Source organism: Nycticebus coucang, chromosome 7 (assembly GCF_027406575.1).
Source record: "Nycticebus coucang isolate mNycCou1 chromosome 7, mNycCou1.pri, whole genome shotgun sequence".
In the NCBI taxonomy this organism is placed as follows: Eukaryota; Metazoa; Chordata; class Mammalia; order Primates; family Lorisidae; genus Nycticebus; species Nycticebus coucang.
In genome coordinates this window covers 67,060,635-67,088,559 of record NC_069786.1, presented here as the reverse complement: position 1 = coordinate 67,088,559, position 27,925 = coordinate 67,060,635, and the positions used below count along the sequence as shown (strand labels likewise).

The 27,925-nt window shown below is 47.8% G+C and overlaps 1 protein-coding gene across 5 annotated transcripts in view; it reads right to left on the bottom strand.

Annotated features, from left to right (window-relative positions):
• The window catches only part of GAD1 (glutamate decarboxylase 1), a 42,949-nt gene extending 25,154 nt beyond the window's left edge, over positions 1-17,795 (bottom strand). The window contains exons 1-5 of one of the 5 annotated variants that reach the window (XR_008381203.1): positions 16,587-17,795; positions 15,049-15,193; positions 11,725-11,787; positions 5,845-6,003; positions 3,610-3,852 (exon numbers count right to left, since the gene is read on the bottom strand). Coding sequence is in view for 4 of the 5 variants with exons in the window: in XM_053597134.1 (XP_053453109.1) it covers positions 3,610-3,852; positions 5,845-6,003; positions 11,725-11,787; positions 15,049-15,130 (547 nt within the window). In the remaining variant the exon portion in view is untranslated. The other 4 variants (XM_053597134.1, XM_053597136.1, XM_053597135.1 and 1 more) reach the window with 4 other exon arrangements.
• Between the last annotated feature and the right edge of the window lie 10,130 nt (positions 17,796-27,925).

The window sequence follows — 27,925 nt, the reverse complement described above, 5'->3', positions numbered from 1 at the left end:
AATAGCTGAAACTATTCCATTTTGTTTCTATTTCTATTTTGTTCAGTGACAACAAAGTCTAAGAGATTTCCTAACAGATTTTGCTGAAATGCATTAATATATACATATGTGCAATTCCCCTTTAAAAACTTTTTTTTTTTCTGAGACAGAGTCTCACTGTTTTGCCCTCAGTAGAGTGCCCTGGCATCATAGCTCACAGCAACCTCGAACTCTTGGGCTCAAGTGACCCTCTTGCCACAATCTCCTGAGTAGCTGGGACCATAGTCACCTGGCACAACACCTAGCTATTTTTAGAGAGGGGGGTCTCACTCTAGTCCAGGCTGGTCTCAAACTCCTGAGCTTAGGCAATCTACCTGCCTCAGTCTCCCAGAGTGCTAGGATTACAGGAGGGAGCCACTGCGCTCAGCTGGTCTATAATTTAGATATAGATACAGGAGCAGTACACAGGTAACTATACACAGTGAAAAAAAAATTTTAGAGAATATTAATGCATTAATGGTCAGCAAAAAATAATGAATTGGGTTTTAATAGTGAAAACATACTGATGTGGGTATAGTCTGTGAAGAAATAATGATGGAATACGGACATTTATCTACAAATTAACAAAAAATTTTTAAAAATGTTTTATTTTAATAGATTTAGGGGGTACAAATGGTTTTTGTTACATGGACGAATTGTTTTTTTTTTGAGACAGAGTCTCACTGTCTCAAAAGCAAGCAAGACCTCGTCTCTAAAAACAGCCGGGCATTGTGGCAGACGTCTCCAGTCCCAGCTACTTAAGAAGCTGAGGCAAGAGAATCGCTTGAGCCCAAGAATTTGAGGTCACTGTGAGCTGTGACGCCACGGCACTCTACCGAGGGTGACAAAGTGGCACTCTGAATAAAAACAAAACAAAACAAAACAAAAACCAAACAAACAAATAAATTATAGGCCAGCAGCCAGGAGCTACATTGTGATGTGGCAGCAACAGCACGCTTTTACAAAGGTCAATGCCTGTGATGTAGGCAAAGGCTTCACATTGCCTGAAAAATTGTGAACTCTGCAAATGCATGCAAATGCCTGCTCCCAGAAGCAGCTCTGAAAAACAGAAATGGATGCTTGAAGGCTAAATACCTAAGTAGATTCATACACTGGAAAGTCTGTGTTTTCTCTGATCATGAAATGCTTTGGTTTTATAGACAATACGATATGATACTACGAAAAAAATCGTGTTTTTTTTTTTTTTTGAGGGACAATACCATTCTGGGCTTTAATGATAAAACCACATGATCCTCATCTCTCTGAGAAAGTGGACATGGAGGAAACTTAACAAAATACAAAACACTGAACCGAAGCAAGTCAAGCAAAGTAAAACGTACACGGGGAATTCTGAATCTTTTTTAAAAAGTCAGCCAGTCACTGCTTATTCTAGATCAGGAATAGGTTAGCTATCACACCAAGATGAGCCGTAACTCAGCGCAAATTGACGAGAGTGTTTTTCTTTAAAAACCAAACAACACAGACTTTGTACATATAATCGAGTCTTGGCTATCCAGCAGTTATTTTTGAAGCTCCACTTACTCTGGTGGTGTTGTCAGACCTTAAAAGCTATTTGGGGTTCCTTATTTTAAAAAGCTTCTTTGGCCAGCCTCATTATTTCATTATATCACTTTGTTTTTGACATCTAATAGTCTTACTCAGCTCTATCATCCCCAGCCTCCCCAATCTTGGTCTTAAATCTAGCTTCAAATGACTAAGAGTGAGAGGGGGCATAAAGGAGAAGAGAGAAAAGGAAAGAAAAAGAACAAGGAGCTGCCAGTTGTGGCCTGGGGGGTTCTCCCTGTGGTGGCAACCGTGGGACAGACTGCCAATTCCTGTAGGTCTGTCTGCCCAGGAGAAAGTTATAGGGAGAAGAAACCACTGCGTCACTCCTGGGCTTGGAAACAGCTCAGACAGAGGTCTAAAAAGTTCTTATAACATGAAAAGCAGGCAAGAGGGCATCTTCAAGGACTCCTAGGTACAAATAGGGTTTGGTGACTCAGAGTGTCTGAACTCCAGAAGCTGGAGTAGAATGTGAAGGAGGTGTGCAGGGGTGATTTTTTTGCCTAGTCAGTAGGTATTGTGAGTTGAATTGCGTCCCTCAAAAAAATACATTCAAGTCGTAATCTCTGGTTCCTGTGAACCTGACCTTATTCGGAAATAGGTCCTTTGAAGATGTAATCAAGTTAAGATGAGGTCATAGTGGATTAGGGTGGGCCTTAATCAGAAGACTGATGTTCTTATGAGAAGAGGGAAAGTTGGACACACACACAGGGAGGAAGCCATGGGAAGGTGAGGGCACAAAGCCCACAAACACCAGAAACTGGATGACAATATGGTTTGTTTGGTCCTGCCAAGTTGCCTGTTGAAACTTGATCCCCTGTGTTGGTGGTGGGACCTGGTGTGAAGTGGTTAAGTCATAGGGGTGGATCCCTCAAGAATGGCTTGATGCCCTTCTCGAGGGAGTGAGTGAATGCTCACTTAGTTCCTGAGAGAAGTGGCTGTTAAAAAGATCTCAGCACCTCTCTCTCTTGCTTCCCCTCTTACCAGGTGATGCCTGCTCCCCTGAGCCTTCCAGCACGGGTGGAAGCTTCCTGAAGCTCTCCCTAGAAGCAGATGCGTGGATGCCATGCTTCTTATACAGCCTGCAGAACTGTGTGCCAAACAGACCTCTCTTCTTTATAAATTGCTCAGCCTCAGGTATCCCTTTATAGCAACCCAAACAGACTAGGACAGGCGGATCTTTTCTAGGAGCCTTCAGAGAGAGGATAGCCCTACTGACACCTTGATTTTAAGCTTCTAGCCTCCAGAACTATGAGAGAATAAATTTCTGTTGTTTCAAGCCACCCAGTCCGTGGTAATATGTAATGGCAATCCTAGGAAACTAACATAGAAAGGGAAGTAAATGGGCCAAGTTCTCTCCAGTGTCAGGGACAGGTGAAGATAGGATTTACCAGAATTAAATAGTTGTGGTGGCTCACGCCTGTGATCCTAGCACTCTGGGAGGCTAAGGCGTGTGCATTGCTTGAGCTGAGAAGTTCGAGATCAGCCAAAGTAAGAATAAGACCCCGTCTCTGCTAAAAAATATGGAAAAACACCAGCCAGGTGATGTGGTGAGGGCCTGTAGTCCCAGCTATGCAGGAGGCTGAGGTAAGAGGATTGCTCAAACCTGGGAGTTTGAGGTTGCTGTGAGCTATGATGTCACCCAGGGTGACAGAGTCAGAGTGTCTCAAAAAAAAAAAAAAGAAAGAAAGAAAGAAAAAGAATTAAATAGGTATAAGAATGGAAGTGAGAAATGAGGATGGTCACTCTGCTCAGTTTAGGTTGTGCATAACATAAAACAAAGAATTAAAACTCTGGATACAGTACTGGCCTAATACTATTTGTATCTTTTTTTATTTACTTTGATGATGACCTTTGCCTTCCACTAACTGTTACTGCCCAAGGTTGTTCTTGTGGTCACTGAGCACTTGGTCACCTTCCTGCACCAGGGTTGTGTTTCTCCTTCAGTGTGATCTGATATCCTCCCAGCCGGCCAGGGTAGATGGCAGACAAGGGACTGCTACCCGTCCACCTGGCTCTTACCCTTACCTGTGCGAACCCCATACTTCAGAGTGTCTCTGCAGTCAACCAGGATCTGCTCCAGTGACTCAGGGTGGTCAGAGAGCTCTAAGTTGAAGCCCTCCATGCCCTCCAGCAGCTGGTGTGGGTGGTGGAAGTCCAGCACCTTGGTGGAGCGGTCAAATGTCTTGCGGACATAGTTGAGGAGGATGTCCACCACCTCCAGAAGGAATTGTACTGTCTGCTCTTCCCCATTCTTAGCTGGCAGCAGATCTGAGAGGGGAAAGCCAAAGAGTGGTCATCCCCTGACTCATCTCTGGATTTCAGGGGCCCAGAGATCCCTAATACTAGCCCTGATATCTTTGTAGACTTAATTTCATTCCAGGATGTGTATATTTACTGAGAATCTGATGTACCTTATCCCCAGAAAAATGCACATTTGCAGGCAAGGTGTGGTGGCTCGCATCTGTAATTCCAGCACTCTGGGAAGCCGAGGCAGGTGGATTGCTTGAGCTCAGGAAGTTCAAGACCAGCCTGAGCAAGAGTGACACCCCTGTCTCTACTAAAATTAGAAAAACTACCTGGGTGTTGTGGCGGGCACCTGTTAGTCCTAGCTGCTTGGGAGGCTGAGGCAAGGGGATAGCTTGAGCCCAAGAGTTTGAGGTTCTTGTGAGCTATCATGCATTCTACCCAGGGTATAGAGTAAGACTCCATTTCAAAAAAAAAACAAAATGGGCACATGCACATACACAGAAATTTTGCATACACTTTCCAAGGGCTCAAATGGAGCTTTCAGAAGCCATGAGCAGCCTGCCACTGTGGATGCCCATTTGCAGGCTGAATGGGCACTTGTGGGGAGGAGACTTCTGTCGTGCTCCTCTGGGACTGGGTGTGTCCCTTTACATCCGGTGTTACAATGTATCTGGTCTATTGATAGCAAAGGATAAGGCCTCTGTGGGTAGAGGCTTAGGTTCTCTCAAAGAGTGGTCCTTTCGTGTCCTCAGACAGAAAACTATAATAGAAGTGGAAGATGGGGCTCAAGGTGGGAGAGTGGACCCCTGCCCCTCTCTTGACCTTTAGGGCCTAGACTCTGAGATGTTTAAGGATGACTTTGGGTTATAGGCTCTGCTAGGCCGAGTGGGCTGGGAGGTGAAGCAGGGAGGGGAGATACAGGGACGAATTGAAGCTATAGATTAAGAGCAGGTTGTCTGGTGGTATGTGATGGTCTGTGTCCATTCCACTGATTATTTCTGAGGTTTTAGGGAAGTCTTGTTTAATGTAGTGATCTGGCTTCTGTGACCCTGTGGGGACTTAATGAGAAAGGATGAGGCCAGGCGTGGCGGCTCACGCCTATAATCCCAGCACTTGGGAGGGCAAGACAGGCGGATTGCCTGAGCTCACCAATTCAAGACCAGCCAGAGCTAGAGTGAGACCCTGCCTCTAAAAATAGCCAGGGGTAGTGGTGGGCGCCTGTAATACCAGCTACTTGAGAGTCTGACGCAAGAGAATCGCTTAAGCCCAGGAGTTGAGGTTGCTGTGAGCTGTGACACCGTGGCACTCTACCAAGAGTGACAAAGTGAGACTCTGTCTCAAAACAAATAAATAAATAAGAAAGGATGATGGTGGGACTACCTTCGTGCTATTGGGGAAAGTCTGGTAAATCTAAGACCAGTGCTGCAGGGGTCACCAAAGGAAAAGTAATTTCGAGGCACTCTTTGGTTATGAGTCCCAACCTTACAGCTTCCCACTGGGTGATTTTTGTGTGTGGCTAATTTTGGAGTACAAATGTTATTAAGGCAAACATATTTTCTTATATAACAGATTCCTTTGGATTCTGAGATTCTATTATTCTTCCCTGCAATTGCCTTTAGAATTGGCTGTGCTTTATTGACTCCTGTCATCCACTGCCCAAAATGAAGGCAACCTGAGCAGTGGAGACAGATGGAGTTATATTCCAATATTGAAAAAAGCAGTTTGGTGAGGGTTCAGACACAGTAATGTCATTCTATATATTGTTTTTTTTAAAAAAAAAAATTTGTAGAGATGAGGTCTCACTATGTTGTTCAGGGTAGTCTTGAACTCCTGGCCTTGGGCCATCCTCCTGCCTCAGCCTTCCAGAGTGCTGGGATTATAGGTGTGAGGTACTGCATCCAATCAGTAAGGACAGTTCTTGATAAAGGAAGTAAAATTTCAGGGAAAAGGGCAAAACCTCAAATAAAAAAAATCTACTGTCTAACTCCAGGGCTGGGGGTGGGGGAGGGCTACCTCGAGCAAACAGGTTGGAGAAGTCTGTCTCTGTGCGCCGGAAGCGGGCATCCTGGTCACTGTTTTCACAGGAAAACAGGTTCTTGGAGGACTGCCTCTCCTTGAAGGCACTCACAAGGCGACTCTTCTCTTCCAGGCTGTTGGTCCTTTGCAAGAAGCCTATGGCACAAGAAGCCGGGTCAGAGAGAGCACTCTGGACTCCCAGCCTAGACCCCAAGGGTCAGATACCCAGGCTGAGCCAACTCTCCAAGCAGAGTTCTGGCTTCTCCAGAGAAGAGAAGCTGAATGTGTTTTATATATAGTAGCTCCGGCACCCCTTGCCTTCAGGCTGGAGCAGGCAGCCAAGTGTCATCAGTGGCACAGACCCAGTCATGCAAGAGAGAAAATCAGTAAGCAAAGCCCATTCTCCTTTCTGAACATGACAGTGAACTCAGAATTAAGTCAGTTGGACAGCTTCCACTCCAGTAACCAGCCCCGGGATGGGGTTTTAAAGGAGGGGACATAATTAGACAGGATGCTGCCAACACGGAGTTTGTGGGCTACATAACCAGAGGGAGGAGGGTGAGGACAGCAGAGGGAGGAGGGTGAGGACAGCAGAGGGAGGAGGGTACGAGAGCAGGAGGAAGAGGTGAGATAATAAGGGGAAGAGGGATGAGTATAGCAGAGGGAGGCGGGTGAGGACAGCAGAGGGAGGAGGGTGAGGACAATAGGAGGAAGAGGGGTGAGGTCTATCACTGAGAATTAGGGAAGATACTTTCCTCTGGCACCGGTAAGGAACACTCCCAGGGTTGAACATAGGTGGTATTTTTCTGACCTATACCTAAGATGCCACTTTTCCTGTATGACCCCTCTCCTTAAATACAGGTATTAGAGAAAGAGACAAGAAAGCTTAAAATCTTATGCTGCATGTGTTGACAATTTTATAAGTACTTACTGAGCATCTGTTGTATAACAACTCTTTGCTAAGCTTTTAGGATGGGGGGTAAATCAGTGAGACAGGAACTACCTTCCAGGAACTTACAGTCCAGCAGATTGGTGATTAATGTCATAATAAAGATAGAAAATCATCCAAGAACTACACAGAGATGAATTCTGAGCCCAGGGTGGGACTCATAGCACCTTCCCTCTGCTACTCTGAGGAGTGGCAGTCTCTCTCACCTGAGGGGAGCAGCAGCATGAACACCAGCAGCAAACAGGGAGGCCGGACTGGGTCTGTCCTGGGAATCTGCTGCCCGGACAGCACTCACCTCCACGCCTGCACCTCAGGGGTGCCCGGCCCGCAAACCTGATTTAGCCCTCAACTTCTCTTCCTCTAATTCAGCCTCAATCTTAACCCAAAATGCAACCTACTGAAAAGTGAAAGAAAGTTCTAAGCTTCTTGTTGACCCCACAGCTGTCTCTGTGGAGTCACATGTCACAAGGCAGGTTTGGAAGAAAGTCCCGGGAGGTTTGAGAAAGGCAAGTTAATCTAGAGACTTCAGCTTTGCTTCCCCAGGACTGCAATTCAGTGGTGATAGGTGGAAGAAGAAGGAAGGCTGGGTGGTTAGAGCTCCCACACACAGGAGCCAGGGGTTATATTTGGAGGGAAGAATAGGAAGTCAGAGGCACCAGGCCCTTCATTGTTCTGGCACCTTTCAAATTTGTCACTAAAGCCCAAAAGGACATCAGAGGGAAGAAATACACTATAATAGAGTTCTGTACTCAGATATAAAGACAGGGTGTGGGGCTGTATCCTGTCCTCTCACCTCTCTTACTTTCTGAATTCCTCCTCCAAAGCCTCAGAGTCCAGAACCAGGAGGCACCACTCCTTGGCAGAGGGATGAAGGATCATCTGGCTTCTGAACTCTGGCACTGTTCCCTTTGTCCCAGAACACTGAGCTGTGGAATTTGATGGCCAAATCCACATGGCCTAATAAGGTGAGGGATGTGACCTAACAAGGTGAGGTCCTATCCCTCTGAACCTCTGCTCTGTAGTCTCTGACTTCTCTTTGGGCCTCTGACTCACTCCCTGGGAAAGCTTTAAGTGTCCCCACTTTGAACCCTTTTCCTCTGGACAGCTGCAGGGAGGAGGCCCATGGTGTAGGCTTTGGAGTTGTCTCCAAAGGAAGTTTTGACTGTAGGCTGTCCCAGGGATGTCCTGAGAGGGCTGAGAGATAATAAGCATGACACAACTTCAAACCTGCATTCTTTTTCTGGGCCTCACTTCCTATAGTGTACTGGGAATCAGAATTTCTTCTAAATTCTGTGATTATTTCACAATAGCACACTTGCATTATGCTTTATGTTAAAAAATACTAGTTTGCCAATGTAAACATTTAATGTAGACTTATTATTTCTTTCACTTTGTTTAGGAAGGTGTTTGTTTTCTAAGTTATCAGAACCCTTGAAAGAGGTAAACAATGCAAACTTCTCCAAGAATGAAGAGGTGGGAGATGATACTGCGGTTGGTGCTTTGATAACTTCCCTGGCTATCAGGGTCCTAAGAATTCAGCAGACTGTACTCTCTCTTGCTGTGCACCCCAGCTGTGAGGACCTAGTTTATGCCTATGGCTAACTGGTAAATAGGGGTCTACGTCCTTAGAGACAAAGAGAGCAGGGTAGAGGCAAAGCGGCAGTGGTGTTGGCCATGGGTAGCACTCTGGCCAGCTTCAAGGGAAGAATAGGAGGAGAGCCCTGTTATGACTCCACCTCTGGGCCAAGGGGAGATCCTGCAGCTGGTCCCTCACCCCTGCTCCCAAACTCAAAGGCCTAGGGGCCCCAGTGAGTGTATAACTAGAACACCTGGCTTCAGGCAATTGTTTCCAAAGTGGGGCCTCGAGCTGTGCACCGCATAGGGGCTTATGGCCAACTGGGACATGGGAGCTGAAGCCCAGAACATTTTCTACTCACCAAGCTGTGGCATAGAACTATATCTACTTGGAGGAAGGGGTTCTTTTTTTTTGATTTGTACGAGCTAACAGCACCCCATTGTATCTTCTCCCCCATCCCATCTTCTAAGAAACCAGAAACATAAAATACTTGAAGTCTCTATTTTTAAAAGTCGACAACTGACTGATATAAAACCACACACACACACACACGCACACACACACACACACACACACACAATGTGGGATAAATAAAACAGCTCAAGGACTGTAATTGCAGCAAGTCTGGGACCTCTGCATAGACAAATGATGGAAGCCCAAGGACACACTGCGAAGTTAGCAGCACCCAGGGGCCAGAACTTACGGATCCCTGGCACTCATTCTATGTAGGTCATGCCATCATGCCTGCAGCCACTCTCCAGCTCTTGGCAAGACCCTGGGTTTCTTCTAGCTGATTACTCTCCCAGGGGGATTCTGCCTCCAGAGCTACCAGTGCCACTGGCCACAGCCTTCCTTGCAGCTTTCTCCCTGGCTTTGGGAGAATGGAGATAGGAGAATGGGTGGGGTTTGAATCTTGGCAATGACCTAAGATGCTTATGGGGGCCACACAGGGCAATGAATTTGAAATTGGGAAGAGGATCATTAGTTTTTGGGCTCTCTTAAGCCTAAAAGTCAAACCAACCTGGACAGTGTCAGGACAAGAGGATACTCTCCAGGAACATGAAGCTTTAGGATGAAGTGGGAGTGGGGGCAGCGAGAGATGTAGATCCACGGCCAAAACCAAAGATTACACTCTGCCCTCACTACACTAAAATGGAATACCAGAGTTGGCCCAAAGTATGGCGGGGAAAACCCTACTGTCATTTTTGTATTCTTTCAGGATCAAACCTAATGGCAAGCTTCCTAACCCGTTGCCCCTGGTAGAGAGAATTTTAGCCAAATGCAATCTTCCCTCTATAGACAATCTGGTCCTCTCCTCTTGTTACCTATATTGCAACGTTCAGAAATTAATGTTGGGCAATGGGGGTGGGAGACAATAAACGAGTTAGTAACAGGGAAGAAATTCTCTGAGGATTGCATCCCCCAAGAGCGCTCCCTCAAGGCATGGGCTGACAGCAGGGGAAGGGAAGTCGATGCTGGGCTCCCCATTCTCCTACCCAGAGAAGGTCAACTCTTTCCTGCCCCTTTCACCCTTCAGAGAATATCTGGTATGTCCTCAAAGGGTCGCTTAGACTATTCCAGTGGATCCGGAGGGCCTGCAGCCCGGGCAGCCAGGGCAGCCTGGGGCGGGATGCGGGTGGTTGAGGGCAGCCCCCACCTCCGCAGGCCCGGGACCACAGGGAAGGCAGCTCTCGCCCAGGACTGGCTGAGTTCTGCTTGCCCGGCTGCAGGACAATGACGGCTGCAGAAGCTGAGCGCTGTGGCCGCCAAAGGGACCTGGCGCGAAACGGGCCATTAAGCCGGGAATGGCGGCAGGGTGCGAGTGAGGGTGGGAGTGGAAGTGGGGGAGGACTGAAGGGGCTATTTATAGAACAAAGCTCTGGGGCCTCACGCAGTGGAAAAAAGGCCACCGCCCTCACACAGTGGAGAAAAGGCCACCGCTCCAGGCTGCCCCTAGGCAGGACGAGGCTTTCCCTGGGAAATGGCTAGACGTCGGGATTGCGCTGATTCTTCCCCACCGGGAATGTCGGGTCTGGTGATCAAGGGGACACACAGCTTCGGAACCCGGGAGGTGGGGGTGCTGCGTGCGCGGCACCTCCAAGGGGGAAAAGGGGCGGTTCCTCAAAGATGCTAGACCAACCGGTCTCTGCTGGGACTCCAAACTGCCACCACCCACAGGGCCCGGGACACAGGGAGGTTGGGAAGATCCCTTGTAGACAGCACAGTTGCCGGGAGCTGGGGCGGGCTGCGGACGCGTCCCGCACCCGCGCTGTTATCTCCCGCGCGCAGCGGCTGACGGATGGGTCTTTAATAAGTCCCTCGTTTATCTTCCCCGCCTCTCCACCCTCTGCCCGGGGACATCCGTATTTTCTGGCCGGATAAGGCTAGAGAATTTTAGACGGTGAAATGTGGCAAAGAAAGCGAGTCCTCCTTGTTCAGCTGGAGCCGCTCAGCTGTGTCCCTTCGAACAAATCTCCCTTTTTCCTTAAAAAAAAAAAAAATTACATCCCTTGGGCGTTTTCATTTCAGGCCCTGGCGTCTCCAGAGAGCAGTGCTTTCTCCTCGCCAGCTCCTCAATCTATTTTCCTTCCTTCCTGGCAAATCGTGCCCGACACTCTTCGGACCTCCCACTCCCTGTAGCCTCCCCCAACCCCCCGCTCCTGCCCGCCCGGTTTCCCTTTCCTCGTCGCCTTCAAGGATGCGACAAGCTAACCCTAGGCTGCCAGTACCTTGGCCGTGCAGGCCAGCAAGGGCTGCAGGCAATTCTTTCCTTTGACCTCCAAGGCCCCAAAGGAAAAAAAAATGAATCTGTTATGACATCTCAGGGCAAAAACCTCAAGCCGGGATGCTACTTTCAATGCGCCTAGACCAAGAGTGTAAGTGGGTATGCGGAGAACAAGGATGAAGGAGAAGGGAACGATATAGTGCCTTCCGTCTGTTCTTTGGGAAAGCGGGATCAGTCCACATTTTTGCACCGCGTGGGAGACGCGTGGCCGGAGTGCGGAGGGTCAGAGCTGCCCGGTCACCGGGCTGGGAAAGTCGGTTGCCGCGCGGGGGCGCTTTGCTCCCGCTTCCCAGGCCAGACAGGGCACTCGAAATTCCCTCGTCTACCGGGTCCGGAGCGCAGGGGACTCCAGAGCAAAAATCAGCTCCCCTCCAGACCTCGTCAGGTTAGAGTGAAGGAGTGTCAGGGTCTGCAGGACAGCGTCTTTGCCCAGCCTCCTGGATGTAATTACATTGGAAAACCAAGAGCTGGGATCCCTTTCTGAGCTCATCTAGCTGTTCCAAACCCACCAGGCCCGCGCACGGTCCCGCTCCGCCCCGCAGAGCCCCAGCTGGCTCTTTCACTTACCGCAGATCTTGAGTCCCAGTTTTCTGGTACATCCATGGGCCACGCCACACCATGTATCATATGCTAGGGTGAAAGAGAGAGGGGCGCGGTCAGGCAGACCATGCAGAAGTGGGTGAATGGCAACGGGGTTCTTGGGAGAGGGAGAAGTCTTCGCCACTGCTCATCATTAAAAGCTCTTTCCTGAAAGGAGCAGAGAGCCCAATTTGTGGGCCAACGGACAGACTCGTGTCGCCATCACACTCCCTGCTTCAGGTATGGAATGGTGTCTCAGAAAGGCAGGGCACCCAGAGCCCCGCCGGCCCCCAACTGACTGTGCCCGGCAGGTGCGCTCCGAGTGGGGCAAAGGATGACCCACGCGCCAAAGGCCAGGCCCCGCCGCTCGAGTTGCCCAACACCCGCTGGCCAGGCCCTGCAGACTCCATGGGCGACCACAGCAGCCCAGAAAGGGAACACAGAAGCATCTGGGACCTAAACGTCTCATAATTTCTTGGCGGGTCTCCAGCCGAGTGGCAGCTTAAAATAAACTGGCATGAAATGGGGTCGCGGAAGAGTTCAGGAATTAATTGGGTGAAAAATAGTATTTGACTAGATGATCCGACTCGCATGGCTGCTCTTCAGTCAGACTGGGGAGTCGGGAAGACAATAGCGCGCCTCGGGTCCTCATCCCCTGCCCCCTCTTTCCAACCGGCCCCTCATTAACCCTTCCTTCAGATATCTCGTGTTTGGAGCAAGCGAAGGCTAATGAAATCAGATGCCTTTCCTCTGGGTCCAAACCGCAGACCCAAAGGCTGAGAGATTTGCCTTCTCTACCTGCCTTTGGAGTTCAACTTCCAGCAAGGAGCGCGCAAAGCTGCCCCATGCCAGCTAAGCCTGCATTCGGGCTGATGAGGTGGGCCCACCGTGCAATCCCCTCCGATGTGTCAAAGCAAGGCTCCTCCAATCACTCCCATCCTCCAATCCACCCCAGCCCACCCCTCCAGCCTGGCGCGGGTGTTGGCTGTGATAAGAAGAGTGACATCCATTAAATCTGAGGCACAACAGAGCCCCAGCGGGTAAAAGAAACAGCCCAATGCCAAAAAGATAGTGAGCTTCAGATGGAGTTCCAGTGGCAGGAAATCGGTTGGAAAGGAAAACCCTAATAATATCTGGAGGATAAAGAGCCTTTTCTACCCCCCCGTAAATTGCTTTCAGTTTAAACATCTTCTCAAAGAATTCTCATAAGCCTATGAAACAGGAAGGATTTGTTGATTTAAGACTTGTGACAAAAATTCTGCTCAGAGAGGTTAGGCAAGTTTTCCAAGATCACACAGTGGGGAGGTTGGAATTCAGACACTTTGCATTGCCTTTCAAGAACTCGGGGATACAGTAAAAGAAAGGAAAGGGTGATGGGGAGAGTGAACAAGCCACGGTAGTGGCTCACGACCTGGAGAGCTCCATGTCCTGACCCAGGGTTGCTGGAGCTAAATCCAAGTAAGGTTGTGTGCCCTTGGTAAGCTACCTCCCAGGAGACCTTAAAGAGGTAGAGAAGTGGAGTAAGCTGGGCTGGCAAGGATGCGTCTGCAGGGGAGGGTGAGAATGTATAGTGTCTGGGGTGGGCATGTTTAGCCTGGGGTGTCGACCCCAAGACGGGCTATCGAGAGCCTGTGGTGGTGTTCCTGGAACAGGGTTGCAGCTTGGTCTCCCAGGACAGGGTCCTCAGCTCTTTGCCTTCACCTCTGTGGTTTCCAGGCTCACCAGTCCATGTGCAGACTTGAGGAGTCACTTCTCTACTGCATCTCCCAACCCAGGGTGGGCATTTGCACCTAGTTGCAGGGTGGCCCACAGCCTGGAAGGAGGTGAGGGAACCTAACTGCTGCCCAACCCCGCTGGGTAGCAAAAATGGGCCCAGAAATATGAGGAGGGTCAGAAGAAAAATCTACCAAGGCCAAACAAATAGACAAAAGGCGCTTTTCTTTGGGCCTGCTCCAGTCAACTACGCAGCCAGTAACCAAGGCTCAAGTGCCACTAGGGCTGGCGGCTCTCCCGAGCCCCTCTTTGTTATGTCCGTAATTGTAGCCCTCCTGGGTGGCGGGAAGAGGGAGCTGCAAAGGGATTGGAACGCAGCCTGAGGACTTAAGACAAGGCCTCCTGCCTGGGAGCCAGTGCCAACACCAAAGGGTGGAGAGGGAGGGCTTTCTGGATGACACTCCCCACCTTCATTGACTCGGACAATTGTTTTGTCAAGCTTACATAAAGTGCCATAAAAGCGCAGCAATAAGCACCCTTTCCAGCCACACCATCCTTCCTAAGCCCCTCCCGTATAGAATATCTGAGACTCTTAACTGTCCCCAGCCGATAGATTTTCAGGGGTGTGGGTGTGGGTTGGAGGGTGGGGAGTCACTTCACTCCAACAGGGAAAAAGAAAAAACAGTTTTTTCATCCCCCATGCCTCTACCGAAGTAAGAAATCAAAATTAAAGACATCCTGGAAAGGGGTTGAGGAGCGGAGGTAAAGGTAGGAATACATAAATCCCCGCCCCCATTCATCTGGTTTCCGCTTTCTTGTCTCTCCGGGACGTGTCACCTGCTGACAGGTCCCTTTCCCGGGAGAAAAGAAAGGGGTGCTCGCTTCCTCTCTCCCTGACAACCTTCTTGCCCCCTCCCAGTTCCCTGTGCCTCAACCATTCAGGATGCCGCCCACTCCCCTCCCTGCTTTGTCTCTGAGATGTAATTGTATGAAATTAATTGTATGAAATGTCTAGCCTGGGTCTCAGTTTTAAGCACCTTTCCCGCCCCTGGCTTCTCCCTCACTCGTCAATAGCCCAACACAAATCTGGAGCAATTAGAGACCCTGAGTTTTCTAAAAGCTGCAATTAACGTCGAAATTTCCTTTGATTATAGACTGAGCACAGCGCAGGGGGGAAAGGAGGCGGTCAGATCTCAGCTCAACGAAAGCTGGAGACAGAAAACTCTCTGTTCCCGCTAGGACTCCCGGCTCCTCATACTGCTCCCTGCCCTGACCCTTGTCCTCCCACTCGGCAAAGAAACCACACACAACACAACAAAAACACCACACTGGCCGCGCGTCCTTCCCCACGCCTCGAAGCCCTCAGTGGTCGCCGCTGCTTGGACTCTGCGTGATCCTCGCTCTCGGGTGTCCCGGGAGTCACCTAGCGTCCCGACAGCCGAATGACCTCTGGCAGGGACCTGGATCAGAGCCCCATTTATTTCCCAGCCTCCATCATCTCTGCGCTCCCCCTTCCCTTTCCGCCAGCGCAGCCTCGCGACGTCCCGGCGTCCTCATCTTCCCCGCAGAGCATTTGATAGAAACAGGGGCGGGACCTACTTGTGGGGCGCAGGTTGGTAGTGTTGGGGTCTGCTCCCGCGTTGGAGGAGGTTGCGGACGAAGATGGGGTCGAAGACGCCATCAGCTAGGTCGTCTCGGGGCCTCTACTGTTCGGGATACTCCACGGGTCCGACGCAGGAACAAGCTGCAAAGAGAAGCAAGAGCTGTGCGGGGAGGGTTTCCGGGGTCCTGCACCCTGGAGGGAGTGAGCGGCCGGGGACGCGGACGCTCCCCTTGAAGTCTCAGCGCTGGAGAGAGAAGGGAGAGGAAGGACAGCGAGCCTGCGGGTCAGAGTGTGCGGGGGGTGGGGGCGGAGAAGACGTGCGCTCTAGCTTCGGGACTGGGGCGCGGGCAACGTAGCGCTGGGGGAGACCTGGAGTGCAACGCTGAGGCGAAAGAGGTCCAAGGCCAGAGCAAGACGCGGCGGTATAGGGTCTGGGTTAGCGGCACAAGGGAGCGTTGGGTGCACGATTTTCCAGCGGAGCCACGACAAGCTCCATTGGGCTCTCTGCAGCCGGCGTGCGGGAAGGCGGGGGGCGGGGAGGGCGCACGGGGCGGGCACGTCTGGTTTGGTGTCTGGTTCCCGTTGTTGTGTCTGGCTAACCCTGGAAAGAAGGAGGCTAACTGCTCCCAGAACCGGGGAATGTGGTGAGACAAGGTGGGAAGGAAAAAAGGTCCATTATCTTTACGTTCTCGCTCAGATTTGGCCGGGAAATAACCACAGTCACCTTGCACTCCAGACAGCCAGAAAGCACCGGGTCGGAACCTCGCTAGCCTCCCTCTTGTCTCACCCGGCGAGGGTTCGCCCGAGTTTCGGTGTTTCTCCTCTACCCAGCCCCCTGAGGACCCCAGCTTTCTCGCTGTACAGATCCAGAGTGGGTGGGAGCGGTGAGAGAGAGGAACGTCACCGAGGAAATGAACTAGCTCCCAGCGCGCAGGAGGTGGCGGACAAAGATCGGTGCGCGGCGCCCCTGCTCGGCGCTGGCGCGAAGGCGTCCGAAGGCCATGGGACAGAAAGACTGTGGCGGAGTCCGGGAGATCTAAGACCCGGCAGAGAAGGGCTTCCTGGCTACCGCCTCCACACCCTCCCTCAGGCCCCACTCTTAGCTCCGTGCCCGCTCTCGCACAACAACGCCGGCAGCGAGGAGACCACGGTTGCTGGGGATGTAACAGGTTACCGCTTCTAGTCGCGTTTTCAGAGCCGCTGCCCCAACGCCTTTTGGAGAGACCAGCACTCGCACACAGGACGCGTAAGAAAAAAACTCTCTGTCGTCCCTCTTCAGCGAGAGCCTCAGTCTCTTTGCGTCCCGGCGGCATGAATCCGGAGGGCAGCGAGGAGAGCAGCGCCGAGGGCAGGGGTGCCTGTGCAGCGCCCAGCGGAGAGCCGGGACTTGAGCGGGCGGGAAGCGCTCGGCTGGGGAGGGAGGGTGGAGGGTGCCAAGTGTAGGGGTTGGCAGAGAAAGCCGCTGGGTGAGAGGACGCAGCTGAACAGCCGAGGCTGGGCGTTGGGAAGTCCGGGTGGTCGCAAGCTTACCCACCTCAGTTCCGCGACTGCAAGCCAGGCACTCCCGCCTTTCAGCTCAGCGCCCAGCGATCCGCTCGGCTCGACTCGGCCCGGCCCTGCCAGGAGTAATCTGCCCCGCGTCACCTCCAGCTGCTTCCTCGCTCTTGCTAGTCCCGTCCCGCACGCGAGCGCCAGGAGGAGAAGAGAGAGATCCGGAGAGGCTGCTGCTCCGCTACGGGGTAGGCGGGGGCGGAGTGGGGAGGCGGGGACCGGCGCGGCGGCGGAATCACGAGGCAGCTGCTCGCGGGGGCAGCTCGTTGGCGGGGCGGCGGGGCTCCTTCGCAGGTGCCTGACTGCCTCTGGAGCTTTAGAGGGCTATTATAAATCCAGCTCACGGGTTTGCGCCCAGGAAATAAAAAAGGTACTATGAGTAATCCAGAACATAGTCAACACGCTCTGTTTTTTAAAAATAGGCAGGGTGTCGGCCGAGAGGAGGGAAAAGATAATGCCTGGGAAGAATTCTGCTTCTCGAGCGTTTCTGCTTCCCGCCCCTCTGTTCCCCTTCCCCTCCCAAATCTTGAAGGAGATAAGAGCAGTGGTTTGACTAGATCCTTTTCCCTTCTCTGTAACCCCACATCTGCGACCCCGCGACGCTTCCTTGAGCGAAAGCGCGCTTTGGATGTGTTCTCGCTGTAAAGGCAAAGGAAGTACAGACGAGGGGCGCTAAACAGGGCATGGAGGACCGTCCATCTCCTTACTCCAGTTCCTCATCCAGCTCCGGGCCCTCCCCAAAGTACCACATCTGGCACAGCTATGGCAGTGCCCACGGCAGAGAGAAAGGCCCCGTTTCCCCTTCGCCACGCGCTCCCTCATAGCTCTGGCTCCCTTGGAGATGCGGAAAGAAGTCTTGATTGATCACGTCTGAAGGTTAATAACACGCCTGAGCGCGGTTCCGCACGCATGAGGAACCCGAGCACATAGGTGGCCTGGGAGGGGCAAAACTGGCCTTTCTCGCCCTACTTCCCTCACTCCCTCTTCGATTTCAAGCTCTTTAATGATTCCCTCTGCAACAATTAAGCACATTTAAGGAGTTGCTGAGACGGGAAAAGCCCCTCTCTGTAACAAGGCGTTGATGGGGGGAAGTCCCACCAGAGGGCGCCAAGCGCCCGGAGACCGAGAGGCCCAGTGGTCGCGCGGCCTTTGCTCCCGTGCCTGGGCGACACCTACAAGGGCGGGTCCGCTGTCACTCGCCCGCCTCTGCCCTCCTCTCTCGGCCGCCCTCGTCCCTAGTTTAAGTTCTCCCATTTCCTCTCCCCCAGTTTCTTTTTTTTAGGGCAAATTAAAGTTGATATTTGTGCGTGTCTGGGTGACACCGTGTGCTCTGTGACTCCTTTACTCGTTTCTACGATGATATTTTTCCCCTGTTAGCAGCGCAGCAGGCAGGCGTTAATTAGGCACAGGTCCGAGGGCTTACTGGTTCATCCCAGGCCTGTCCCCTCTCTTTGAATGTCTTATCATCTTTCACCACAACTGGTGAAAACACCGACGGTCTTAAAAATCAGGGAAATCGAAGATGCCGCACTGGGAAGATGTAGTCCGATTAGAAAGATGGATTTCGCTGGGAGGTTTGAAATAACCTCATTGCCTTTGATACTAAAATAAATAGTGTTCTGTCGCCTTTTCTCCACCTTACAATAAAAGCCTAGGCACTTTTAAGGACACAGAAGCATTCTGAACAGCGGGACGCGCGGCCAGGGGCGCCCAAGCTCCAGGCCCGGCAAGGTGGACTCTCCCCCAACCGCTCACCCGCAGCTTCTCCTCCAGGCTTGAAATGCCGGGTTTACTGCGAGGTGAAGCTCGGAGTTCCACCCACGCCCCCTCCTAGAGTCTTCCCTCAACTAGATGATCGCACCAATCAGGGAGCTGGGTGCCAGCGCTGAATTAGAGACAGGAGGGAGGAGGCGACACATTTCAGTGCCCCTGGGTATTCACGGACCTCGAAGACCACCGCTCGCCCTCTGTCACCTTAACCTTCTCCGAAAGCACGAAATTTCTGGGGCAAGAAGATCGTCTGTTTCACCTGTGGCATGAGAATGAGAAATTTCCAGCCACTTCCTTCTCTGACCCCAGAATTCCAAACGCTCACCTCTAACGTTTAGCCAAGAAAATAATCTCGTTGGGAAAAGAATCTCCAAGTCTAGAGATCACAAATTAAAGCTGAGCCCGTACGGCTTCAAGGACATCACTCTCTTTCTCTTTTAGGGTGAGAAGAGGAATGAAAGTTCTTGCTCATTCTTAATTTTAAAACGTTTCATTGAATACTAGCAATGAATTGACTAAACGAATATTTATTAATCACCTACTCCGTGCCAGGTTTATTCTCTTAGAGCTTACATTGTCCCTGCACTTGTTACTACCTTGCTCACTAGGAGTCGACATTCCAGTGAGACAGGAGAGTAGCAGACTTAGGGACTTTGGGACTTGAATTTAAATAATTGTCTACCACTCCAACTTGGATTCTTGGGCTCAGTAGGGATAGAAAAGGATTGAAGGCCTGGAATTCCACCCGGATCCAGTCGGTTGAATTTTGAGGTAGGGCGCAGATCTTTCAGCACCAAGGACAGCGCCCGCAGCTCCCTTCCTCCCCACTCTCTCTTGTATCCACTTCCGCCCCTAGTTCTTGGCCAACCCGCCTGGCTCTCTCCACCCTCCTCCCACCTGGCGGTAGCCGCTGTGTTTGTTTTGCCTCTGCGTGTGTGTGAGTGTGTGTGTGTGTGTGTGTGTGTGTGTGTGTGTGTATAGCATTTCGCCCACTCCCCTCCTCCCCTGGCAAGATTTTGTACTAAGGGTGGCTGGGGTTGTCATTTGGCTCCTGAGAACATTTGGAACCTATATTTTTGTTTGTGTTCTTCACTCTTCTTTTAATCTTTTATTACTCTCGGGGGAGGATTCTTAGGATAATAGAGGTGGAAAGAATATATCCTCCCTGGGACTTAAACCGGTAATGAGGGGTGGCCCGGAAGGGAGTGGTGTCTGCCCAGCTGTTTCGTTTGCATTTGATCTAGGGTTCAGCGCTTTGAAGAAATGGGAACGCGACACCCAAAGGCAGAAGGAGGAGGCGTTGTGCGACCCCTCGGTTCTCTCTCTCCAGGCGTTGGGGGTTTGCGAGCCTGCAGTCCTGCGGCTCTATCCTGTCTGCCCAGGACAGCGTTTCCTTAGGTCACCCATGGCTGAAACTTGAGAGCGGACCATCCACTCACAATGCCCTTTCCCAGAGATGTTTAAAGATATCCCAACAGGATTTGGGGCCGAGCCTTTTTTGCAAAGGAAAAAAGTGGGTGGGTGGGAGGAGCGTGAGGCATGGAAGAGGAGCCCAAACAGGCAGCGGGGGAAATCTTTATGCTTAAAACATGGTCAGTCAAGGTGAGTAGACAAGGGGTGTTGGGTTTATTTTGACGCACTTAGCATTTTTAGCCTCCAGGAAAGGTGATTTTAGGGTCACGATGTTGGTTACCACTCCAGCTGTTTCTTTAAACTCTATTCCAGATATCTAATTTACAACCAAAAAAAAAAGAAAAAAATGGCAGCGATCACAGTTTAAACGTCTGTCTCCTGAGACGAATAAACGTTGGTAAACCTCATATTCGATTATTCTGAAGTTAGAGCTAAGGTCCATTTGCTGTGTTTGTGTACTTTAAAGATAATTATTCGAATCGTTCTGGACTTTCTTGGAGAACCATAGCCAAATCCACACCCCCATTCCAAAAGACCATACAACCCTCTCCTGGGAGTCAGGAGAGGGTTAAAATTGTAGCGGGGAGGAGGGGTGGGAGCAGAATCTCAGCCCTCTGGGAGTTACGATCATTTCTCCTAAAAAGAGGGCTGAATTCCTCAGATAATTGTCAAATAGTCCTTTCCCCTTGATAATCAGAATATGAAATATTAAAAATATAAATAAATTAATCAAGGAGGACAAGGTGGTTTGTGTCTTGGCAAATCTTGTGCAAATCTTAAAACGCCCAATTCTTGGGACCGCCAGGTGGCGATAGATTACAATTTCTGAGAATAACTGGCCTCACCAGGGAGCAGTTCTTTAAGGAAGAAGGCAGGCTCTTTCCAGTAGACACTCATTCCTGCCATATTTCACAAAGCAAGACCTTTTTAAATGCTGAGAAATGCTCCGGAAGTGACCTGAAACCCTTGAGGCCATCTGACTCTTGGGTGAAAGAGAACTGGATGGATGCATGGCATCCATTTCTTTCCCACGGATCTGTTTCCCAAAGGTAGTGGACCATTTAATATTAGGCAAGAAACTGTTTCACAGCAAAACTGGAAAACAAGGAAATGACAGATCTTGACTGCAATTCTGACAGGAGGCTTTAAAGATGTATTTGTTTTCTGCTCCCTACAAAATCTAAGACACAGCCCTTTTCATAAAGAGTGGAATGTAAGAAAGAGAATTTTCCATCAGAGATGCTTTAGTGAAATGAAGTACTAAATGGGAGACTAAGTATAGTCATATTTTGTCCATAGCTTTAGTGTAAAAGCTCTTTAACTCTTTAAAAGAACAGGTATTTAGTTCCCATCTTTACACTTCAGTATCTGGGACTGTTTGTGAAAAGATTCTGAAGGCTCTGACTTTGTTGTGGAAAATCTGATAAACTTCTGTTTCTGGCCAGGTTTCTTCCCTAATTTTGGCCAATTTCTCAGAGGAGAAATTGTAATATTAACAGGAGCATTCTTCATTGCTTCTCCAGTCTAATCCCTTTATGCCAAGAGTTTATATGAAAGAGCTCACTGGAATTTATTTAGGCCCAACATTCCCACTGTATTACTTGTCAGTCAGTAGCAAGGGTTTTCCCAAAGCAGTCAGGAGGTCATTCCTTTTATCTTACCTCTAGTTGTGAGGGCGAAGTCCTGGTTTTCTTTGACCATGGGTTAGCCAGGGATCCTGTAGATCTGTATAGCCTGAGATCTCAGAGAGTCCCTAAACAAGGATTGAATGAGAAGTATTTCTCACTGGAACTATAGCCACGTTGTCTAACTTCAGCCAGCAACAAGCCAAGGACAAGCATTAGAGCATGGAGAGACTTGAATTATTAAAATGTTTCTTTCTTTTTCCTAGATCAGGACTGCATATTTCACTTCTCACCCATCACCCCTTGATACTGGGTTTGGCCACATAATTTGCTTTGACTGCCAGAAAAAAGCTGACCTATAAACCCATGGATTTGGAGGTGATGTGTTATGCATCAATATTGAAGCTATGGCTGGTGAATACATTCTCTCACACTAAGAAGGCTAAGGGAGACCAATGTGGGACTTGGAGAAAAGTCTTGGCTATTATTTCCCTTTTTTCATTTGATTGATGTTATACTTTTAGGTTTCTAGTTAATCTGGCCAAAGGTTTAATGATTTTATTAATTTTTCCAAAAATTTTTATTGGAGTTGGGTTTCACCTTTATTGCCTTGTGGTCTGATAAGATACAAGGTATAATTTCAATTCTTTGAATTTTCTTGAGGTTCGATTTGTATCCTAGGATATGATCTATTTTGGAGTATGTTCCATGGGCTGATGAGAACATATATTCCCTAGCTTTGGATTGGTGTGTTCTGTATATGTCTATTAATCCCATTTGTTCTAGGGTCTCATTTAAGTCCCAATGTCTTTGTTTAGTTTCTGTTTAGAGGATCTGTCCTATTCTGTGAGAGGAGTGTTATAGTCCCCAGCTATTATGGTGTTATTGGATATCATTTTGCTCAGACCAATCAAGGTCTGTTTCATAAATTGGGGAACATTTAAGTTGGGCACATAAATACAAGGTGGTCATAAATTTCATGTGCAATTTTAAGTTGCACACAAACTTTATGGGCACCCTATATTTAGAATTGAAATGTCCTCCTGTTGTATTGTTCCCTCAACCAGAATGAAGTGACCTTGACTTTAAGTCTTGATTCTACTTATCAGCTATCATTTAATTACTCTGAGTTTACTCAACAGCAAAGTGGGGTGAATCTCAGCTTTGTGGCCTATCTTATTTGATGCTCATAAAACCCATTTTAGAAAGTTCCGCTATGCCTACTTATGGTCTTCATTACTGTTCCTGCTTCTTGCCCTTAGTTCAACAGTGAATTTGATTCATTTAAATTTGTTTCTTTTGGGTGTGTAAGTAAGCATAATGTGTGTATTTTCTTTCTCATTTGTTTCAGGAGAGCTGCTAATCATCCCCTCCTTTATAGTAACTGAGAGGATTTTTAACACAGAGAGTTTTGATTCATAGAGGAGAAAATTTTCTATTTATTCAAACTCTCCTGAGAAGTAGTAAAAGGGAGCCAGTTTTGTGAGGAAGTAACATTTGCATATAATTATAGATTTCTGCAAGATTCAACCTTTCAGTATTTTTTTCCTCCCTTCATTCTTTCCTCTGTAATCTCATCCAGTTTCATTGCTTTAATATTATTTATATGTTGTTGACTCCCAAATTTATATCTTTTCCAGACCTCTGTCCAACATTCCAGGTTTCTACATCCAGCTGAATCCTCCACTTGGACTTAACATGTCTCAAATTAAACTTCTGATCCTTTTCCCCAAACCTGCTCCAATGACAGTTTTTTCTATCTCAGTGTAACAATTAGAGGCAATTCCATCCTTCCAGTTCTGGCAAAAGACCTCAGAGTTATCACTGACTCCTCCCTTTCTATCTGTCAGTAAATTCTGTTGGGGCTATTTTCAAACTTTATCAACCTCTCTCTCTGTTCTATCCCCCTCTCCTTCCCTAACATACATAGTGTGAAATATTAAGTCAGAGTCACAGCATGGCTTTCCTCTATTCAAAACCTGATAGGGATTCCTTGTCTCAGAGTAAAAGGCAAAGTTCCTACAGGAAGGGCAAGGTCCTGCAGGCCCTCATCTCATCACTTTTTCCAGCTCTGCTCCATCCTCACTCAGCCCAGCTGGTCTCCCTGTGATTCCCTAAACATGCAGGCATGCTCCCATATCGGGGTCTTAGCTATTACTAATCCTTTGCTCAGAAATTTCTTTCCCAAAGTACATGTCATGTCTGTTCCTTCTCATTCTGTTCTTTGTGGAAATGTTCTTTGTTCAGAGAGGCCTTCTTTTATCTTTATATTTAAAATTGCAGATCTCCCTCCCTGTGGCACTATCTTCTCCTTTTACGTGATTTTCTCCTAACACTTTTTACCACATGACACATTGTGCATTTTACTTCTTTTATTGCTTCTTTCTTCCCACTGAAATATAAGCTCCATGATGACAGGAATTTATTTTTATTTTTACTTTTTACGAATGTATTCCTAGCACAGATTGGTTCCTGGATGCTGTAACAACTCAATGCTTTTTTTTGTTGTTGGTTTATATATTCCTAAAATCTCTGGGTGGTCATCTAGTTTGGAAACAGAGCTGGAAAGTATCTGGCATCTAAATAAAGAATGTGGTGCTTTTTAAAAAATTTTTATTGTTAAATCATAGCTGTGTACATTGGTGCAGTCAAGGGGTACAATGTGTGGGTTTCATATACAATCTGAAATATTCTCATCAAACTGTTCAACATAGCCTTCATGGCATTTTCTTAGTTACTGTATGTAGGCATTTGTATTCTGCATTTAGTAATTTCCGCCTCTACCCATTCTAAGATGCACCGTAGGTGTGGCCCCACCTATTACCCTCCCTTCACCAAAACCTTCCCCCCACTTCCCCTTCCTTGGCCCTTTCCCCACAGTCTTGTGCTATAGTTGGGTTATAGCCTTCATGTGAAAGCTATAATTTAGCTTCATAGTAGAGCTGAGTACATTGGATACTTTTTCTTCCATTCCTGAGATACTTTGCTAAGAAGAATAAGCCAGTGTCTTGCTCTGTCACCCTGACTGACTAAAGTGCAGTAGTATTATCACAACTTGCAGCAACCTCAAACTCCTGGGCTCAAGCCATCCTCCTGCCTCAGCTTCTCAAGTGGCTGAGTCTACAGGCAACACCACCACTATTTTTGGTAGAGATGAGGTCTCACTCTTGCTCAGGCTGTTCTTGAACTCTTTACATCTAGCAATCCCCACTCTCAGCTTTCCAGAGTGCTAGGATTACAGGTGTGAGGCACCTGAGCCTGGCCTGGGCAGTTCTTTTGCATCAGTTTTTTTTTTTTCTTTGCTACATCTGGATCCAGATGAGGAGGCAGAAAAGGGAGAGAAGGAAGAAATAAGTCCCAAAGAGTCAGAGCCACCTGGAAGATTTCCACCTGGCCTATTAAGAAACAGCCAGTCACATTAGTATTCAAGCCTTTGCTTTAATAAGTTGTAAGAGAGCTCAACTTAGTTCCATTTTTGTTATTATTTTTTTATTTTTATGTTTTAGAGTCTCACTTTGTTGCCTTTGGTAGAGTGCTGTGGCGTCATAGCTCACAGTAACCTCCAGCTCTTGGGCTTAGGTGATTCTCTTGCCTCAGCCTCCTGAGTAGCTGGGACTACAGGCTCTGGCCACAACATCCAGCTATTTTTTGTTGCAGTTTGGCTGGCTTTGTACCCACCACCTTAGGTATATGGGGCCAGCGCCCTACTCACTGAGCCACAGGCGCTGCCCAACTTAGCATGTTTTCGTTTGGGAAAATTTCTTAGATTATTCTTTTAATTTTATTTAGTGACATGATTTTTAATATTTTTCCTCTTGTTTTCTTTCATTGGCAGGTTGTGAGCTAAGGGAAGGTGACTTTAAGATGATGATGTTATCTGAGGATTTTAATAATCCACTCCCACATTTGGTTGAGTCTTTCTGATGCAATAGGAAGAAATTTAATTGGGTGCCTATTATGATGGGAAAGAGATTTTCCTTCTAACACATTGTCCAGTGATAGGCAGGGAACTGTGAAATTTATCATCTTTACAAAATAGTCATTTTCAAGTAATCCTTTTTATGTTAAGGCATTTAGAATAATTTTTATTAGAGATAAACATATCCTTAAGGGACCTGAGAGCATGAAACAACAAAAGCCTTATTACCAAGTAGCTGAAGTATTTAAAAAGAGGAAAGTAGGTTATGGAAGTTAACTATTAAAATATATGTTTCTACAGTTCTGCAATAATCACACAATACTTTCTGTGAAAATGGGGACTTCCGTGGGCTATTTGTGATAGATTGCAATTAACTCTACTTAAATTGTCTAATTGAGCATAAGGGTAAGCAATTTATGAAGGTACTAACTAGATAATATTCTGTGAAGATCAGCAGATTTCTACTTCAAATGACATTTTTTCCTGAACTTAATGACTTTTTTTTTTTTACTTATTAGTTTTTCCTCTTTAGAAGCTTCTAGCACACCGAAGAGTAATAAAGCCGCTAAAATGGTTCACGTATAACAGGCACACAATAAATATTTGTTTTCTTTGTTTCTTCCCTTATGTTTACTTTTCTGTTCCTAAGGTCACAATTTTACCTTAACTCTCTTTTAAAGTTTTTCTTTAGGGGTGGATGTGGTGGCTCATGCCTATAATCCTAGCACTCTGGGAGGCTGAGGAGGGTGGCTTCCTGAGATCATGAGTTTGAAACCAGCCTGAGCAAGAGTGAGACCCTGTCTCTAAAAATAGCTGGGCATTGTGGGGGACACCTGTAGTCCCAGCTACTTGGGAGGTCGAGGCAAGAGAATTGCTTGAGCCCAAGCATCTGAGGTTGCTGTGAGCTATGATGCCATGGCACTCTCACCAGGGGCAACAAGGTAAGACACTGTGTAAAAAAAAATTTTTTTTTCTTTAAAAAAAAAGTACATAGTTTTTTCCTCTAAAGGAATATGTGATTTTTAAAGAGTTTACGAACTTAGCATGATGAAAAATGCAATAACCTTATCACCCAAACACATCTATGGTGTTTAGGATTTTCATTAATTCCTCCGCCAATTATCTCACCCCATGTATAGGCTTAATTTAAAAGCCTATGGCCATGTTCATACAAGTATTATCTATAAATAACCTGAAAGTGGAAGCAACCCAGGTGCCCATGACTTGATACATAGATAAACTAAATGGGGCATATAAATACAGTGGAATATTATTTAGCCTTAAAGGAGATTCTGACACATGTGACAACACAGATGAACCTTGGACAGGTGTGGTGGCTCATGCCTGTAATCCTAGCTCTCTGGGAGGCAGAGGCAGGTGGATTGCTTGAGCTCAGGAGTTCAAGAGTAGCTTAAGCAAGAGTGTGACCCTGTTTCAACTAAAAATTGAAAAATTAGCCGGGTGTGGTGGTGCAGATCTATAGTCACAGCTATATAGGAGGCTGAGGCAAGAGGATGGCTTGAGCCCAAGAGTTTGAGGTTGCTGTGAGCTATGATGCCACAGCACTCTATTCAAGGTGACAGAGTGAGACTGTCTCAAAAACAAACAAATAAAACAAACCAATAAAAAATGGATAAACCTTAAAGATATTATGGCAAGCGAAATAAGCCCTTCATAAAAGGACATATATTGTATGATTCCACTTGTGTGCAGTACATATAGTAGACTGACAGACAGTAAGTAGAATGGTGGCTGGTTGGGAGGAGGAAATGGCAAACTATTGTTTAATGGGTACACATTTTCAGTGGGGAAGATGAAGAAATTCTTGAGATGGACAGTGATGATGTATGTAAAAAAATTTAATATGGTAAATTACATTATGCATAAAAGGTCTGAAAATTAAATTCTCAAACTTGCCACTATGCATGTACACTGACAGCACTGTACAAACAACTTGGTAAGGTTTAATAACCTTGGTATATCAGCGTCTCACAGCTGTATTCCTGTCAGTGTGTAGCAGTGTCTTGGTGTTTATTATTGTTGTGTATTTTTTGTGTGCTGTCATGAGACTATCAGAGCACAAACAAATATTACATTTCTTGTTAAACTTGGCAAGAATGGAGGTGAAATTAGGGATATGTTAGTCCAAGTTTACCCATGAAGAACATGGCTGTGTACAAATAGATTAAATGTTTTTTGAGGGGACAGAAAGTGTCAGTGATGCAGAGAGGTCAGACAGGCCAGTAAGGTACAGAACTGACAAAAACATTGCACAGTTCATTGAATTATGTGCCAAAATTGCCAGCTGATTGTGAGAAGCATAGCAGACCAAGTAAACATGATAGACAAATAGGAAAATCTTAATTGAAAATCTTGGCATAAGGCTGGCTGCATTGGCTCATGCCTGTAATCTTAGCACTCTGGGAGGCTGAGGCAGGTAATTGCTTGAGCTCAAGAGTTTGAGACCAGCTTGAGCAAGAGTGAGATCCTGTTTCTGTTAAAAAATGGAAAAACTGGGGCGGTGCCTGTGGCTCAGTGAATAGGGTGCCGGCCCCATATACTGAGGGTCACGGGTTCAAACTAGGCCCCACCCAA